General features: G+C 41.1%; 2 protein-coding genes and 1 long non-coding RNA gene across 20 annotated transcripts in view; 1 reads left to right on the top strand and 2 right to left on the bottom strand.

Annotated features, from left to right (window-relative positions):
• The window catches only part of MCPH1 (microcephalin 1), a 251,965-nt gene that overhangs the window by 105,825 nt on the left and 126,541 nt on the right, over nt 1–19,599 (bottom strand). The window lies entirely within an intron of this gene.
• The window catches only part of ANGPT2 (angiopoietin 2), a 50,024-nt gene continuing 37,793 nt past the window's right edge, over nt 7,369–19,599 (top strand). Inside the window, exon 1 of one of the 2 annotated variants that reach the window (XM_005671650.4) lies at nt 7,369–7,996. In XM_005671650.4, coding sequence (XP_005671707.1) covers nt 7,709–7,996 — 288 coding nt within the window. In that variant the 5' untranslated portion in view covers nt 7,369–7,708. 2 annotated transcript variants of the gene reach the window in all.
• On the bottom strand, nt 13,577–17,648 carry LOC146395837 (uncharacterized). Its single transcript, XR_014829759.1, has 2 exons — nt 17,542–17,648; nt 13,577–16,525 (listed from the first exon to the last, which is right to left on the bottom strand). It is a non-coding gene; the product is annotated as an uncharacterized LOC146395837 (long non-coding RNA).

Genomic DNA, 19,599 nt, shown 5'->3' with positions numbered 1-19,599 from the left:
GCCTACCTCATTAGATGCTAGGAACTCCCTAAGAGCAGGGTAAGTTCTCTACAATCACCCTTTTTGGACAGCACAGCACAGCCCTCTACTTTTTCTACTGTAGCAATAAGACAGCTTAACTTGTCTGGGTACAATCTGATCACCTGATGAAACAAAGAGCCTCTGGCTCTATGTATTAAACAAGTGCTTAAACATATTTTTCACTTGTGTGTGTGTATGGGAGCGTCTGCGTGCATGTGAGACAGAAGGAGTGTGCGCACCCAGTAGGTGTTCAATGTCTGGGGTGGTGTTCTTTTGCGCTAAAACTAGGAGGAGCACATTCTGGGTTGTGTGTTAGTCGCTACTGATTTATGCCCTAAATTGCATGTTCTACTAATGACTCTAAAAGACATGGGTAGTTTTGCCTGTTACCTGTTGAGGCCAGCAGAGGGAGCAGGTGAGTAGTTAAAGCAGATTTTGTTTTCATTCTCCTGTGGGTATCATCTTTAGCAGATTTTTAATTTTTATTGTAGTCAAACAAGACTTTTCACCTATAAATTTAAAAGGTCACTGAAATAGGTATCAGGATTTGGGGGAATGGCAAATAATATATTTTTCCTGTGAATATTCTACTAGAATAGTTTTAGGGCTTCAAAAACTATTGTTGGAATTTTTTTTTTTTTTTTTTTCTTGAGGGAAACAGATGCCAGGAACTAAGTATCTTAATATTGCTATAAATGTCCTCTCTTCACAGGCTTTGTACAGCTTACTTCCTTTCATTTTTTTCTTTTGTATCAGTCTCTCTTTGAATTTAGACCCTTTCCTTAAAATGAAACACTTTGGGAAGTAGAGTTCATTACTAATGGACTACCAAAGAAATTGTTCGAGATAGGGGTTAAGTGAAAAAGTGGAGCATATACATAGGAGATTATTAGGAAAGACTTAAAACATTGGTAGACACCATACTTAGATTCATGAAGGGACAAGAGGGGCAGGGGCTATTTTTAGACACTTGGATGCAAATAGCACTTTTATGCATAACCATTTATTATACTTATAATTCTTCCAAAACTACATATGATTATTTAAAAGTGACTTTTAGTGCATATGACTCCATAGCCAAGCCAAATTTCCCACAGGAAGATTTTTTTATATCATGTTGGTTAGACCAACAGGAATACCAAAAGTGGGTCATGTGCTTTTATTTTATTTTTTTTACATCCTGACATGAGCAATTTTATTTATGTTAACCTATAACCAAGAGAGATAATATATCTTAATGGAAATAACATGCATGACATTTTTATCTCTTATTTTAAAAGTTTTCTCAATAATTAAGATAAAAATTTTATAAATTTAGATTCAGCAAAGAGGAATCTAGATGGCCTAAGGCCATCTGGGAAGAATTTCGATGGTCCTCTAGTAGAATGGTTATGTCAAAGAACCTAGACACGTTTGTCACAAGCGACAGGATCTGAGTTCTCTACTACTGTGCTGATACGAGTTTAGGAACATATAATATAATATAATATAAGCCCACTTCAGAATCTCTAATGACTAACACAGCAGTGTTAGTCAAAGGAAAGCTCTTAATGATTTTTTCATTGGTCATGGGCAAAGCAGTAATCATTGACATCAATCCACCGAAAGAGAATGTTTGGCATTTTTTTTTCCTTTCTGTGTACGGGCAGAAAACAGGACACAGAATTACTGGCAAAAATATTATCAGGCAAATGCACTCATCTATTGTTTTAGAATTTCATCCACTGCCTTTTTAAAGTTATGATTTGTATTTTGGCCTTTTAGGCATTTTTTGATGGAAAGATAAAATATTTCATGAAAATACTGGAGGATGAAAATATTTAAAAATCAAACAGCATTTGAGATAACTTCATGTAACAAGAGAATTATATAAATGAAAATATTCATAAAAATTCAGGGAATTCATGATGAAATATTAGAGAAAAATAGTTACTTGGCTATTGCCCAAGTTTCTAGTAAATAAAAAGCTTTTTCTTTTCAGAGTCCTTAAGGTTACATATTACATACAGTGTGGTTTTACAAAATAAACTTTCTTGAGCAGATGCTGTGCTGGTTTATGGCAGTACAAACTAAAAGATTCAGGAATCTTTTAAGTCTCCTTAAAAAAAAAAACTGTCCTCTGGAAATGTCTTTCAGACATAATGTCACAGTAAATAAGTTAGAATGAATGAGTATTTGGTACTTCTTAATTGAACTAACCTAAATAAGGGTGACAACCAATAATGTAAAGAAGAATGAAAAATAAAGATTTTCTGAGTATAACTCTGATGCTTCCCTCACTACTAACCCTCTAACAAATAGATCTCTACCGCTCCCTGTCAAACAGAAGTTACACAGCTGTGAGAAGGAAGATAACTGCCTCAGATAAGGCCGATGCAATCTAGGCTCTGCCCTTTAATGCCTGGCACTTACTCTATCTGCTCTGAGAATGAAAACACGGGGGCACTGCAGGGGAAATGGCTGTTTCCCAGGAAAGGAAATTGCCTGAAAACACATCTGGCAAAGGCTTTTTCTCCTCTGGCGAGCAGACACTCATTTTAACAAAATATATGTTTCCTCACCTTCTACAAAAGTGAATTCTATGGAGCCACTGCCCCATTCTAAGTGGATGAAGTTTTTCTGTAAATAGAATGGGCCCGCTATTTTATGACAAACACTATAATATATTTAATTGCAGCTAGGACAGGAAATTGGGCTAAACTAGGCATCAGACTTCATTTCAGAAACTGTATATTCTCAAGGAACATCATAGTCCTCAAATCATCTACAGTGGATGAAATTAATGAAGCAAAGAAAGGAGAAAAAAAAATCATTAACCCTAGGAAATAAAGTTAGCAAAGATGGAAATAGAAAGTGTAACTGATGCCATCAGACAAGAGGCTGGATTTCTAGAGATGCCATCCTCAGTAAGTACAATTTCATTTTGAATCTGTCCTGATGTGTACACTTCTGAGCTCACTTTTTCCACCTACAGATGCCACTGGTCCACAATGCCACTGAAGCAGGCACTGGCAGCCTAGGGTGACTGGGCAGGCCTAAGACCAATTCCAGGGATCTGCTTGATGTAATGGAGAAAGACATCAGTGAATGCCGGGGACTGGCCATGGGGGAGGGGCACGGCTGGGGGGACAGGCCTCCAAGTGCACCTGAGGGGCTTCCGTGTGTTTTCTGATCAGCTTTGGGTTTCTCAAAGCGGGCATATGTCACATACGCTCACTGTTCAGGGAGTGGTCTCCCCTCCCAGGGCCAGCTGGTCCACTCTCATTCCTTCCTTTGTCCCACCATGTAACTGTCCCCTTACATACTGAGTATTAAGCTGGCTCCCTGGACAAGCTCAGAGGTCATGCAGGCCTCTCTGAAGTCCTGTTTGGCTGACCCCTGCTGGGAGCTACCCTGCTTTGCACTGATGTAAAGTTGGCTTCATGTTCTGGTTTCCAGCTCCAGAGACACTGTTCACACAGAGTGAGTATCTGAGAGCCACACAGGTTGCTCTGGGTGACCGGGGGCCTCTGGAGGTTGGGGTCAAGCAGATCCCATGATCCAGACAGCAGTAGGCCTTACACTGACGAGGACCTTTGTTTCTGGCAGGGCCAGGGAGCCACGGCCAACAGGAGATTCTTAGGCTTGCCCACACCTCAAGCCTTTTCTGCCCAATAGAACGCTGAAGCTGCCAGGCCTTCACCACGGTTCTTCGGGATGCGGGATGCTGACCTCTTCCTTTCAGGAAAACTAAGGACACGTCGTCTTTTTGGTGCATTAAATGAGGAATTACTTCAGAACATGAGATGGCTCTACAATGGATAAATGGGAGCCTCAGAAACTTCAGCTGATGACATATAGTATGGGGGAGAAAACAAACATTATTAAGAAAATAAATAGCACTACGCACAGCTGTTCAGCAGAGCTGGTAGGACAAACAAACAAACAAAAAAAAGTGGTTGGCCAGGAAGGCAGCTTTTGGGAAGGCTATAATAATATTTCTCGTTTTATAGCTCCATCTGCCTTTAGCGACCCTGTCGGCAAGTTGTTGAAGGAACTCAAGATCCTCTTTGAAAAGGAACAGCTCTGAGAGCCCCCAGCCCGGGGGCTAGTTAACCTGGGGCAAGGCTAGTTAACCTGGGGCCCCCAGCCCGGGTGGGTAGAAGGAGCCGCTGCATTGTGGGTTGTTTACTAAACAAGAAACCACAGAGTGTGTGCTGTACCCAGGGGGAAGTCTTCCCGCCTTTTCCTTCATGCCCACCCCCCACCCCCAGCTCTGCCCCTTTCTTGGGTCTCCTGCTGGTTCTCCCCTGTTGGCCACAGGGGACTGGCACATCCTCTCTGCTTCCTCCGTGACCAGCCATTTGGGCCCAGCGTGCAGCCCTGACTACAGATGACGTGGGCTCCCATGGGGACCCGGCCCAAGGCTGGCCCTGCACGAGTGGGATGCTTCACGCCCACGGGGTCCGCTCCCTGGTGCACTGTCCTCATCTTGTATCTCATATCCAGTTTCAAAGGGCAGTTGCCTCTTGGCCAAATGTTCCTGTCCCTTTCCCAAGTCCCTTTTCCTTGGCCTGTCTCGCCTCCCAACTCTCTGAGAAGCCTAGTGGTTCTCTGAGGCATGGAGATTTCCCTGTTTACACTGGCTGTGCTCTGAGAATGGCCTTGGAGACCACGTCACACCCCCTGGTGACTCCCCTCAGGTCAGCAGACTACAGCTCGTGGTCCCTTTGGAATGGCCAGTGAGCTAAGAGCAGTTTTCACATTTTCAAAAGGTTGAAAAAAATCCAGAGAATTTTTCATGTTGTGAAAATTATAATAAATGCAGATCTCAGTGTCCAGGAATAAAGCTCTGTGGGAACACGGTCACCTCCCATTGTTTGTGGGTTGTCAACGGCTGCTGTCATACTGGATGGCCAGGGGAGAAGTCGTGACAGAGACCACATGGCCCACAAACCTGAAACATTTACTATCCGACCCTTGACAGGGCAGGTTTGCCAAGCCCAGCCTCACGAAAGCCTCTGCCACCCCTCCGGTAGTAATTCCCACTTAGGTGCCTACAGAGAGCGGCTCACTGTTCCTGCTGACCTTGTGTGGTTGTATAAGGAAGCCTCCACGCTGTCTGCCTGTGGGACCGGCCCCCTGGAACCGTCCTCCCTCTGCGTTCCCAGCCACGTCCTCTCCCCACTTCCCACTTGCCTAGGGGTCTCCCCACACCCTCTATTTGCTTCTTTACGTCTGACACCCTGTCCAGCTCCTGGGAGCCAGCTGGCGGGAAGGGCTTGTGGTACATGCACTTCCTGTGGCTTCTTTTTAAACCACCATATTTGGCTGGAAGGCAGAGGGGTGATTTTTAAAACCACACACGCAATATTAATACCTTATAATATGTGCTTTCAAACGAGGAAGAAACTTAGAAGAAATGTGACTGTCGTGTTCCTGCTTCACATTCACCCAGAGTACAACAGTTGTAACATCTGATGGTGCAAGAGCTAATTCCCATTTAATGGAAGTGCTGATAAAGGAAGTGATAGTCCTAAATAACATGCATTATTCCATATCATTTAAATTCTAAAAGTGCTACAGAGAAAGAGTCATCTCATTTCACAAGTAGGGAAACGCAGACTTAGAGAAGTTAAACATTTGCTTCAGACCTCAGTGAATCAGGGTTCTAACACTGGCCCTGTCTTCCCTCTATGGTCAGTGGTCCAAGTAAGGTGTATTTAATTTGCTCCTGTGGTGGAAAGCATGTACCAGAATTGAGATCTAGCTTTCCTTGAGCCATGGAGCCCTTCGATAGCCAGGGGAAGTCTATGAACCCTTTATCGGAAATGGGCTGTTTTATTCAGACATTAAATAACAGGATCTTGGGGGCAGATTACGTAAAAATGTAGTGCTGAGTGCAGTAACAGCTTGACTTATCATGACAAAAATATGTGATGCCTATTGGTGGCCAGAGATATTGACCAGGGTTGCTTGTGACCTACTCATAGCTAAAAGCAAGGCTATATTTTCAGTTAGACTTTGGTGAAAAAGACATCTTTTTCTGTCAAGGCTCACAGACCCCACGAATTCTGTCTGTGGACCTCAGACAGGTCCCTGCTCTGGGGGTAACCTGGGAGCCAGTCCTTGCATGAGAGGGACCTTTATAAAGGTTTAACTAGGTCTCTTGAAACAGAATTCCCTATACAAATCTCATAGTCATCCAAGAATGAAAACCCTAAAAATCTTCTGAAATCTGGCCTTGCATGATTGGACTGCCCGACACTGGCTTTACGGGTAGATGAGGTCTGTCAGGTCAGTGCTGGACGGGCCTGGAGGCAAATCTCAGGCAACGAGGTGTGAAAAGACCATGCCAGGCTCCATGTTCCCTTGTGCACTCTGGCTGGTGAGTGAGCCAACTGTCAGTCTCTGAAGTGCTAAGTTTTAGCTCCAGGAAGGAAGGAACACAGAGGGTTTACGGAGCCACAGAATTGAAACAGAAGAATCTTGGGAGTTAATGCAACCTCTGAATTTTACAGATGAGGATTTAGAGCTTAATTAAAAAGGAGTGATTTGCCTTAGACCCTAACTGTGGCTGATTTAATTGATCCTGGATAGTATGTTACAAAATGATGGGATTTGAGCAAACCCTGACCTAATAAAGGAGAAGCTTATGTATGCCTCTCTCACCCTCCTCTTATTTAAACTGTGATTTCTCTATGTATTATAATTTAGAGGGCCATTAATCAGTCCAGCATATTTTAAGTTTACTTTGAATACTGAAGTGGATATTTTGTTTAAAAGATTAAATGTCAGAGCTCAAAAACTTGATTTTCCTAACCCAATTTAATAAAGTGAGATGTTTCTATCCAATTGTTTTAAGATGAAAATTCTGCATTCTTAAGCTAGTGGTTCAAAAATCAAGTAATACCAAGGAAACTATTTTCCCTATGAAAAAGGCAAAGAGTTTATAAGAGCAAGACTTCTTCCTTTTTGTTGGTAATAACAAAAATAAACCAAAGTCCTGACATATTTGTAGTATTTTTATTCCTAAAGGAAAAAACAGGAACTTTCATTGTACTTTAAAGTTATTGCCCCAGATATTTTACCAGCTCAGCCCTGTGAAATCAGTTTCAGACACAAGAGACCGCCAAGCTCTCTCTAGGAAATACTCAATTAGGGTGGTGCCTCTGAAATACCCAGGGGTCCTGTAACTGATGGGCTTTTCCCAGAGGGCTTCTACAGCCTATAGCCCTGCCTGGACAACACACACCACACTCGGATTTTTCCTGTTGCCTGCCTAGTGACCCCCTACAGGAAGATAACGGACAAGCCGGGAGGGCGGGGCAGCCAGCTACACATGTCTGGCTCTCTTATCAACTTATCATATAAGGAAAGAAAGTGATTGATTCGGATCCTGACACCGCAGAATCTGGGGGAAGCAAGACAAAGGCGCATTAAGTCTGATCTGGAAGGCGAATGCAGCCTTCACAAGGGAGTAGGATTATTCTTCCGACTGCAGTCTGACAGTTTACTGGGGACCAGAGAGGAGAAAGCGGCATCAGAAACCAAAGTTGCTGCAGGGAAAGAGGGAAGCGGGAACTTTCATTGATGGACCCTGAGCCATGGCAGCAGAGCCCCGTGCCTGAGAGGGCAGCTTAGCACCCGGGAGCCTCCCGTGCCTTGCACTTTGCTAAACGGAGGTTGATTCCCACAGAGGAAAAGAATGTGGCAGCTTGTTTTCTTCACTCTGAGCTGTGATCTCGTCTTGGCTGCAGCCTATAACAACTTTCGGAAGAGCATGGACAGCACGGGGAAGAGGCAGTATCAGGTTCAGCACGGCCCCTGCAGCTACACGTTCCTGCTGCCTGAGACGGACAACTGCCGCTCCCCTTCCAGCTCCTACGTGTCCAACGCGGTGCAGAGGGACGCGCCGCTCGACTATGACGACTCTGTGCAGAGGCTGCAAGTGCTGGAGAATATCATGGAAAACAATACCCAGTGGCTAATGAAGGTAGGAGATCACCTTTCCTTGGTTCGGCTAAGACGGGCGGGAGAGGGCGGTGATCAGGCAGCAGAGGAGAGAGAGGCTGATACCTATGAATGAATTGCCACTTCTTTCATTCTTCCCTGCTGTGTAAAGCAGTCGTGGGTGGAAAGGGACAAGGATTACTGGGGGAGGACACCAGGATAGATGGAGAAAAGTCTCTAAAGTCAGGAATCATTAGAAACAGAGGAAGCACACTTCTCTGCACAAGTGTGGGCTGTTTTGTTTGTGTAAGTAGTTTATGCTCATAAAACCCATTACCAGGGATGTTATAAACCGGCCGCAGGCACAGGAGGGAAGCTGCAAGCAACAGCAGTGCCGGAGCCAGGAAAAACGTGACAATCATGCTAATTACTGATACATAACGGATGGAGTAAAGTGCTTTACCAATTTCCTGAATTTATTTACTAAAATAGACGGGGACTCTTGGTAAATGAGAGGAAATTAAATAAAGCAGGGCTTACGCTTCTCAGAACCTTGGGGGCTTTATCCCAAGGGTTTGCCATTTGCAAGTGGGGGTGAGTTTCCAGGCGTCTGAGGGGGTTCAGCGCTGCAGCTCCCTTCAAGCACCCTTCAGTTTCTTGATCAGTTTTGAAGGCAACCCCATGTGGGCGGGCGTGCAGGGTGCTTGGCTGCAAGAGGGTCATGTTCCTGGGGCTCAGGTGATTTCACTGTTTCAGACTTTTCAGAAAATTTAACTCAAATGTGATACTGAAAGCTCAGGTTTCCTTTCACAAGCCATCACTTTCACATGTAAGGCTATTTATATGAGACCCAGAATCACCCCGGAGTTTTTCTTGATAAGGACTACTTATATTCTAAAGGAGTTTTGAACAAATTGCATACATAGACTAGCCATTAACTATTGCAGTGACATCATAGCACAATGCTTACACAGCAGAGAACGTGACCATTGAAAGCAGAGCTGTTTTCCCCCATTCAAAACTTTGCCCCAGTCTTTCATTTCTCCGTAAACCTTCTCTTAGGACACCTTATCTTAATCTCAGAATAGATCTCGGCTCATAATCTGTGTTTCTCATTAGCTCTCTTACCTTCGGAGAGGAAATGACCAAGTTATTACTTTGGTCCTGAGCCGAGATGAATGAAAGCCCTCAGCACTGCATTCAGTGTAACAAGAGGGGTCGCTTCAAATCAAAGAACAGAAAACAACAAAAACGTATCAGAAAGACTTGCTCCAGAGTACAAAACTCATTAGTCCTATCTCTGTAAGCACAATCCCTTCTGGGCAAATTCTCCAGTAATTTTCTCTCCTTTCCTAAGAAGATCCCTGCAGTGCTCTTTAAATCTTCCAAAATTCATAGATGTGCAGATAACAGTGTTAAACTTAAAAAGCACACAGCAACACAGGCTCAAATATTTGAAAGACAGACTACATCCTAAACATCTGCTCATGCTGCCTTCCCATTTCTTTCTAAGTTGTCACGGCTCAGGTAGAATAGCTTCCCTTCCTCTCCCGTGGCATGGGTAACTCCAGGGCCAACAGTCACAGTGAGAGATGAAAGATGCGCCATTGTAGTAAACATTCTAATCTGCCGAACTGGTAAATCATCTCTTAAAATAAATAGTCAAGAAACAAAAAAGAATGTTTTGCCAAATGCAAGATCACTAAATTGTATTTGCATAATGAAGCCCACATTAGTTCTACCTGAAAGTCCATATTGCAAAGCTCATATTTCTTTCTTAAACAACCCCCTTCTCTTCAATCTGTTTAAAGAAGAAAAAGGACAAGGAATTCTACATGAGGTGACCAACGTTTTTCCCTTTCCAGGTTCAGTTAGTAAATATTTGAACAGTAGCACAATGGTATTTCTGAAATCTTTCTGTGGCTACCTAGCTAAATATCACCAAGAATGACTTAATGCTTATCTTCTCATTGGCTCAGCACCTGTGCTCTGGGTCGCTCTGGTTAACAAACACCTGAGAAAGTCAGTTTGCACCCTCCCTTGGTCTACTGGCTTCTGGTTTGGGAATGAAAGCAAAAAAAGCAAACATGAAATCTGCTTTAAGTGACTGAATGTAACCTCTCTGCTTATTTTTTATTTCTGTGTTTTGTCACCTGTGATAATAAACACCGCTTTTCTCATAAAGGAGAAAATAATATATAATGGAATGACAGATAAGCCACAACAAGCAACATCACAACCTAATCCCTACTGATAGATCATCACAGAAAGTACCATTCTGTGTTTTTCATTGTTTTGCACATTTCCTTTTCTTTAGGGCTGTTTTTTAATGATTCCATATTTCCTTTTTCTCCCTGATCAACCCTGAAAATGAGAGGAAAAATAACTTTTAAGGTTTTAAGAAAGCTTACTCAAGAAGGAAAATGAGGCCAAGCTTCTGGTTAATCTCAGAGCAGATGAATAGCATTCTGACTTCTGAGTAGTTAGCATCTAGTAAGGAGCCTAGGCTAAGAGGCTATTTTGCACATTATCAAAAGATGCCACATTGCCCCTTTAATCTGCCAGGCAAAGGAAGTGTCAGACTTCTGAATGAGAGCAGAGAAATATGAATGGAACAACACAGGGAAGGGTCATTTTTCTGGTTAGTGGTTAAACAAGGATAAGATAAATCATGATAGTTAGGACACCAAATACACCACGATGACCTAAAAAACACTCTATATGTCACTTTCCCTTTCTAATCCTGCAACTATTCCAAACCTCTAGTAAGCACACTTTATAAAAACTGACAAATAACTTTGCAAAATGGATTGTATCTTGCTAGAAGATCCAATGCATTTTTTTTTCTGATAAGAAGAAACAGGGAAAGGAAATAAAATTATTTCACATTGATGAATATTTTAAAGTTATAAACAACTGCAAAGTCTATTGTGCTTTAAAACAGAATGTTTTGAAAAATAAAGCTAATGCCCATTAAACTGATGTAAACATTTCCTTGTACTCTCTCTCCTTTTTTTAATGGCAGAAGCACAGGCTGGAAACTGTAAACCTGAGTTGAGATCCTTTTCTTTCTTTCAAATTAACGATACTATATCCTTTTAATAAAGTATGAGACCTGCTATTCATTAGCCAATGTATAGGAAACAAAATTTAGTTTTATTCCTAAAGACAAAATTGCTATCAATGGGAAAAATGGATGGAGAAAGGCTCAAATGAAATCAGACCACCAGCCTCTCCCTGACCCCTGCCAGGGACTGACTGTGAGAGAGAGAGAGACAGAGACAGAGACAGAGACAGAGACAGAGACAGAGAAAGAGAGTGTTTTATATCACGTATGGTTGCAAAGAACTCCTTAGCTAAATATACAAACAAACAAATCAGAGCTTGGTTCATTAAAGGAAAGGAAAAAGAAAAATCCCACCATATCCACAGCCAAACTTCTAGTGCAGTACTAAAGCAGAACCACCATCCCTGAACTACCTCTGTTGCATCTTGCATCATGAAACACAACTGTATTTAGTGTTAGAAGCAAATTTTGTGCATTCAGATAAGATGACCAGACCTTCTACTTAAGACTGCAAGAAAATGATCACTATTATTAGTTAATTATACATTGATGTCTTTAGAGTAAGGAATGAAGAGATGATTAAAGTTTCACTGTGACAGAGGAAGTACAACATATTTAAGGTTGGAAAATGTAAGTTTAATATGTTGTTTACTATATACTTTGTAAGATACATAGTATAATATATGCTTACTACATATATTACATAAATGTTTGCTATATATAGTTATGTATGCTATTATATATTATTTATATTACATACAATTATATATTGTACATAGTATATATTCTATATATACCACATATAATTATGTATATATGGTGTATATGTATAATTAGAGAGAGAGTAGACATTCGCTATCTATTGCCCATGGTTGAGTAGCCTCTGGTTATCCAATGAGGCTGGTGATATACTGGATTAACTGTGTAGGTACCACACTGTGGGGAGCTGAGTACTTGCCTGCAGTCTCGAACTAGGAAATGGACTTGTACACACAATGTCTATGATATCTCACTTCCCGCTTAGTTATGACAGAATTCAGAGTCTCCACACTGGATTTTGAAAATTGGCTGATTTTTATCAGTATGGTTCTTTACAGTTTACCAATAGGTTGTAATCCAGAAGTTTATTTGTAAGTCAGTTACTATACTATATGGAACTTGACAAAGATACTGACCTTCTAGATGGTGATCAGATGCTCAAGCTGGCCAGTGGTGCTTATTTTAATCCATAAAATACCTGAAATTTTGTATATTTGTAATCCAAAAACAAAAGTTCCTATCAACCCTACCAGCATAAGGATAACTTAAAAATAGAACAAAAATAGGAGTTCCCGTCGTGGCGCAGTGGTTAACGAATCCGACTAGGAACCATGAGGTTGCGGGTTCGGTCCCTGCCCTTGCTCAGTGGGTTAACGATCCGGCGTTGCCGTGAGCTGTGGTTTAGGTTGCAGACAAGGCTCGGATCCTGCGTTGCTGTGGCTCTGGTGTAGGCCGGTGGCTACAGCTCCGATTCAACCCCTAGCCTGGGAACCTCCATATGCCGCAGGAGCGGCCCAAGAAATAAAACAACAACAACAACAACAACAAAAAAAGACAAAAGACAAAAAAAAAAAAAAAATAGAACAAAAATAGAGAGTGATAGATAGACAACATTAAAGAGCCAAAACTTTAAACCAGTAGAAAACAGGAAGTAAATTCTCCTTCCTCTTAAACTTCAGTCCCTTTCTTCAAGATGAATACTTAGGGATGTATACTAGCCCTTTATGGTGACAAATTTAATATCAAAACGAATGAATTTCCTTCTTAAAACATGTACTGTGGCATTTTACAGTGATCAGAATTTTTTGGGGAAGCTCACATGTGACATAAAAGCAGTTGAAGTAAGAAATATTATTTAGGGGAAAAGAGCAAAATCTGGAAGACTGAGGTAAAGGCGAATATGGATTAAAGGGATGTGTGTATATATATGAAGAAAAAGCGGGGGGTGAGAAACTAGGTGTGATGGAATCTGTCAACACAAAGGACCAGGCAGAACGCAGGACGACTAATCTGACAGAAAGGAGGTGGTTTATGTTGTTTCACATTCTGGACAGCTTTGAATCTCCTGGGTTGGGATCAAGGGGGTAAATGCAATGAATGATGAACATGTACAGGCTGTTTCCAGATCAGGTGCTCATAATTTGCAGACACCTATATTATTTACTGATAATAAGAACTCAACAAACTATTCTCTCTTACAATAAACATAGAATATAAGCTTATTATATTAATTAAATAAGTAATGAGTATACATACTTATAATAAGTGTATATAAAAAGCATATATTATATAACTTATATACATCTATGCTTACAAAATATAATTTATATTTTTCATTACAAGTGAGTCATGCACACACAAAAATAAATACTTGGATTGTGTAGCACTGTAGTAAGGACTTATTGAAAAAAATCTGAGTATTATTGGACCCAGGCAGTTCAAACCCATGTTGTTCAAGGATCTACTCTGTGTGTATTACATATACATATATATATTTTTTTCTCTTTTCATTATAACTTTCTTTGACCTGAAGGAACTTGACAATACAATTTTTCTCCTAAATTAGTCTAGAATTCTTCTAATATTAAGAGAGCTACTCAATTTTCCAGTGACACTTTTATCACTGGTGTAATAATAGTAATATAACAGGGGACAGCAATCAGGTGGCACTGAAAAGTTTTAAAGCACTTTCCACACCTTACCACATTTTGTCCCAAGAAGACCTCTAGGATACAGACATGGTGGCGATAGTCCCACCTATTTGTCATCACTCCTGAACAGGGCTCAGGGGAACATCCACCTGCCCTGCAGTGTGGGAGTCTTGGATGAACTACCTGCAGAGGAAAACCAAACACGGAAAAGCACGCATATCCCCTCCTCTGATAAAAGGCAGAATTGTACATGCAGCTGGAAAGACTGTAGAAAACTGTTGGGAGAAGTGTGGATGAATATGAACATAGTGTTATTTCTTAGCTCATTAACATAAGTGACTGAATATTGCTCTACTCCTCCCACCCCTTTGGGGCATTTCTGGTTCAGGGCAGGCGTCATTAAAGTTCACTTATTTGTTCAACAAATATTTATTGGAGGCCTACGTGTGTCCAGACAGTGCTCTTGGTGATTGGGGTGAGTCAGTGGGGCGAAGACTAGGGTCTGCCCCAGTGGGGAACATGCTGCATTGTACCACATTCTTGTGGGAACACGTGGGTCAGAAGGTCTAAGTGCTACACAGAATAACCGGTAGAGGAGATGGGGGAGTGTTGGGGGAGGCAGGGGGGGAGCAGTGCTAGGCAGTGTGGTCACTCCATCGAAACCTCTTTTATAAAAGGAAAATCAGTCAAAACTACTTCTGAAGGGTCATTTGTCCTGATACCAAAGCAAGAGGTGGTGATTCTAGGAAACAACACATATACAAAGCATGCATAAGAATATCATGCATTACTATTTAGTACATATATATGCCTATATAAGGATGATTATTTTAAAAACATGCTGTGTATACTGTAATAGTATATATACCTATACCTATCTGATAGCTGCATCTTTTTAAAATGAAAGATAAAAAAGGAAATCGGTCCAAGAGGTTAAGTAACTTGGTTGATGTCCCAAGTCAGTGATAAAGGCAATTCCCACCACCTATGAGTCCTGTCTTAGGCCAAGCTCAGGTGTTCTGGGGCACACCTTGGCACTTCAATACCAGGGCACATCAGCAGTCCTGGAATATGATGCCCATTGTGTGGAAGCCTGGTTATTAGGTAACATACACAATTCTTCCTATGTGGGGATGGTGCTAAAGCTGCTAAGAAAAGCAACTGGAAATTGTGTGTAATTACATGAAATTCCACTCTGTAGTTCAAAAGAGTAAAAACAAATTGTATGATAACCAAGAGAAAGTATGAAAATTCTTACAAACTGTACCTATCATAACGACCCTTTTCTGGAAGTTGACTGAGGTTGCTAGCCTGATTTTCACGGTACCACTTGAAAGTCTAGGCAAGTAAAATCCAGGCCCAGGAAAGTAATGTGGGACCTGGCCTGTCCCCTACTTGACTTTATACATGAGGATATATTTCCCATCTAGCATTCTACAGATGGATATAACCAAAAACACCTTGACACCATATTAGTGTTTGTTTAAAGTGAGAAAATAATGTCAAGCTCAATGATTTCATGTAATCAAAAGCAGTTTTTTAAAAAAGTAATGTTTTTAGAATCAAAGTTACATTTATTTGGATTAAAGTGACTGATTTATATATAGTTTAGAAATAAAGGGGTGAGCTCTCCTCAGCCACCTGAACTGAGGTCAGGTGTGCTAGCTGTCTGTCTTTAATATTTTAATTAGATATTTCCCCATGAAATCATCTTTCTTTCTTACCCTAATCCTGGTATGCACCACTGACTAAAGACATGAAATCCACTAGAAATCTCTGAGAAGTGGGCCTAATCCTTTGACCACCATCACCCCCTCAACCAGCTAAAACCATTATCTCTACAATTCAACTAGAACCCAATTAAAACCTCTGTAGGACCCGCCTGGGGGCGCCTGGGCCAGTAATTACTTTCCTCCAAAATCAGTCTCAGTCCTTCCTTTGAGCAACCCTTTCACTGGTCTGAGAACTGCTTTCAGAATCTTTTTATCAACTTGACAACTTAACACTACCAAGTGTTCACTTCCAATGTTTAATACTGAAAGCAGCAATCAAGCAAACTAAGTATCCACATTAAGAATATAACCTGTCATCTTTTTAATATGTCATGTTATATTTTCTCATAGACAATGGTGATTTTTAAGGGAAGAGAGATTCAGATATAGAAGTCTTGAGAAATACATTACTTTATCCTGTTGACATGGCTTCCTAGCATTTTCCATTGTTTATATGTGCTGAATATTCACATTGGTCTTTTAGGTAGAGGATCTTAAGTCTTAGAAGAGAGTGAGCATTCAACCTCTCCATTTCTGGATTTTGTCTCATACTGTCTAGACCATATTAACCCTTGCTCACATATTAACAGTCTTTCTGATGGGCAAGGGGCTATTCCAGTGGGCTGGCTTAACTGGGTGATTAGCCTGCTGACAAAACCTATCACCTATGTCTGTCTGTCTTAAGATAAGTACTTAGTATGCCAAGACATGCATTACTTTCCTTATGAATGTTACAACAAATTCCGGGTATGAAGGTTTAACTGAATTATAGGTCAGGCTCTGTATGTCACTAGTTAACATTTAGTAATAGGCTGAGCACACTTCACATTGGAGATTTCCACTCTGGCCACCAAAAGCACAGCTTGGTGGTTGGATTCAAGAGCAAAAGAGGAAGAACCATGTCCCGAAGTTGTCTAATGTCATGAACCCACGCAAAGAGGCCATCCTCTTTGTACGACCTGCTGACATGTGTGGGGCTGGTTCTGCACTGTGAGCTGTCCACCGCGCTCTGAGGAGTCTCGGAGACCCTCAAGACCACCATCCTAAAGGAAAAGGGAGGAGGTGAAAAAACCAAGACCATTTCAGAGCTTTCATTTTTGGCCCCCACCAGCCCTAGGAATTGAGTGAAGTAGAGCAAAGAGAATTATGCGTTCCTATTCCCCCAAATTTGGAAAAAAGACATTCTATACCAAAGAAAGAGATATCTTGGACATGACTGGTCAGAGTCAAAGAAATCTAAATATAAAATAAACCCTGTTTACATATGAAGTCAATGCTATTATCGTTACCAAGCATGCTCTGGGTGTACTTGTAATTTTCCTGCATTTTAGTGTCTGCATTAAATGTGCAGATGACTATATAACCAGTGAGAGCTGGCTAGGTTAACCATGCAAGGTTAACCATGCAATCTGCAGCTACAGAGTACAAGTTTTTTACTTCCTTTGTTCCTCCCTATATGTAGTAAATAACCCTTTCTAAAAAAGCGCTAATTCTTTAGAGCAGTTTTAGGTTCACAGCAAAACTAACAGAAGGTACAGAGGTTTTCCAGTGCTCCCTACTCTCCCCTCCAACACACGTGCCGTCTCCCTCAAGTTAACAACCCCCACCGGATGGTGCCTTCGTCACATCAGTGAACCTCCACAGACACATCACCACCACCCAGAGGCCATAGCTGACGTTAGGGTTCACTCTTGGTGTTGTACGTTCCATGGGTTTGGAAACGTTATGTTGATATGCATCCACTAATATAGTCTCATACAGAGCAGTTTCACTGCCCTGAAAACCCTCTGTGCTCTGCCCATTCATCACCACCTCCTTAACCACTCTCCCCCACAACCACTAATCATTTTATTGTCCATGGTTTTGTCTTTTCTGGAACATGACATAGGTGGAATCATACAGTTTACAGCTTTTTCAAATTGCCTTCTTTCACTTAGTAAATGCCTTTTCAAACATGATTAACCATACATTTATTTAGTGATCCTTTACCTTGATTATTCAACTAAGTTAACTAGCTACAATTCCTGTGGTGTACCTTAGAAACATAAGGTTTTCTTACCTATAGCAGGGACCTCAGAGGATTATCATATGTTTCAAATAAGATGATGAATGCAAAGGTGAGCTGGAAATTGTAAGATGCACTTCAGGGGCCATCACTGCAATTAACTTTAATAATAATACCAGAAACACACATATCAAGGTCTGTACTATATCTCACTATAAAGATTATAATCCCACTCAGATTTACCAGGTTAAACGATCTGACTTTGTATCTCAAGGCACATCTTCACTCTGTAAGATAATGAACTTTCAACATGGAGGAGCATAGTTTTAAGTGTGCTTGTGAAGCGCCCTGATTTCTATCAGATGGTTGAGGGCCTCTGCAGAAATACCACGCTCCAAACTTGTGTGTGACATCTTCCCCTAAACCATCCTACTTGTGCCCCATGCTTGTAGGTAACGCCATGGTCCCATGAAAACAGTCAGGCTTTATAGTTAAACTTTTTAAAATCACTTCAACTTTCAGGAAGCTATGAGCAGAGCTGCTCTTCTGTTTTTCTAGAAGACCAATGGCAGGAACTAAATGAATATTAAAGGGCAGGCTTTCCAGGGTTAACTTGTCCACTAGCACATCATGATAGAAAAGATTTGAAATTCCTAAGAGATATTGTTTCCTCTGGGCTCCTGAAAGCATTTTCTCTGCCATTAGATTTGTGGAATCAATAGATATTATCAACTCTTGGTTATCTGCTGGATAATTATAAATATTAGTATGAAGATAACTGAAGTATTGCTGTGAGTTTTATTAAATATTATCTAGTCTTTGGAATCTTGAAAAATTATTACAAACAGATGTAGCTTGAAGTTTCTCTAAGCAAAATGGTCTTTTTAATGGGAAATTCTGGTACAAAAATGTTGCTAGAGAGAAGATATTTTGCTGAATAACATAAAATAATCAAATTCAGACCACAAGCCAATTATCTATGTTTAACATTTGGTTTTTGTGTATGAAATTCCTTATTATTTTTAGCTACTAAGGAATAGATTCTTAAATTTCCTAAAAAAATGAAATAAACTCATCCAGTCTTAATTCAATAAAGTATTAATAACAGGAATTCCTGACTCCAGTTGATTTTAACTTAACTGCAAAAGTGCTCTTAAAAGCAGTGACGACTGGGCTAATTATGTCACAAATTAAAGAATTAAGACTAATCAGAACACCATCCCCTCAGAAAACAATTATTCACTTTGTGATGTGTAATTAATTGTCTGTTCTGGGTTAGGACAAGCACGAGAATTCTGTATGTGCTTTTCTCTCTAACTGGACAATATTTAGTGTGTATCATTCATTTACTGCTGCGAGATGAGCCCACCATTGGCCACACAGGCTTTACAGCTGCTGGGGGCAGAATGGGTGGAGAGTGCGCTTCTTCTCCTTTCCCTCCTGCATCCCAAGTACCACTGCCCTCGAAACAAACAGTCTCTGGATGGGGAAGAAAAGGTTGAAAACATCTGCTGAATAATCCATTCCCTCTACTTAATGGGGACACTTTCTCTATCAATTTCACTTTTAAGTGATTCCAAGTCCTAGGCAGGCAACGTGGGTCACCCACGACAGCCACACAATAGCCCAGCCTCACTCCCCATCTCCTCCCAAACACGGGGGCTTTCAGCTCTTTACTTTGAAGCCAGCATCCTTCGCTGGCTTACAAAATCTACAGAGGTCTTGCAAAAAATAAAAATAAAAAAATACTGTTCATGTGACAGCAGTAAGGAGAGGTCAAAAGAGAGAAAGGCTCTTTTTCCCCTTCGTTGCTGTATGGTTGTTACCGTAAAACGGTAGAGGCAGGAGGCTTCTGGTCATCAGGAGAGCAGCTGGCATTTACCAGGTGCACACAGCCTGGTGACGTTGGCTCATTTAATCTCAGACAGCCTACTGAGGATGGCTACTGTTCTTCCTTTAGTGAAGAAACTCAAGCTCAGGGTGGTATCAGATGGCACAGAGTTGGCAAAACTAGGATCGTTTATTTCAGAGCTTCTGAAAAGAACACATCTTTTTGAGGGAATCAGGAGGGCTAAAAGACTTAAGAGTGGTCCCCTAAACACATGCCATTCT

Source organism: Sus scrofa, chromosome 15, assembly GCF_054392235.1.
Source record: "Sus scrofa isolate SSC_HxYL_T2T_F1_AM1 chromosome 15, Sscrofa_HxYL_maternal_Yorkshire_Landrace_v2.0, whole genome shotgun sequence".
NCBI classification, from domain to species: Eukaryota; Metazoa; Chordata; class Mammalia; order Artiodactyla; family Suidae; genus Sus; species Sus scrofa.
The sequence above is the reverse complement of the archived record's forward strand: the minus strand, read 5'-3'. Positions and strand labels throughout refer to the sequence as shown.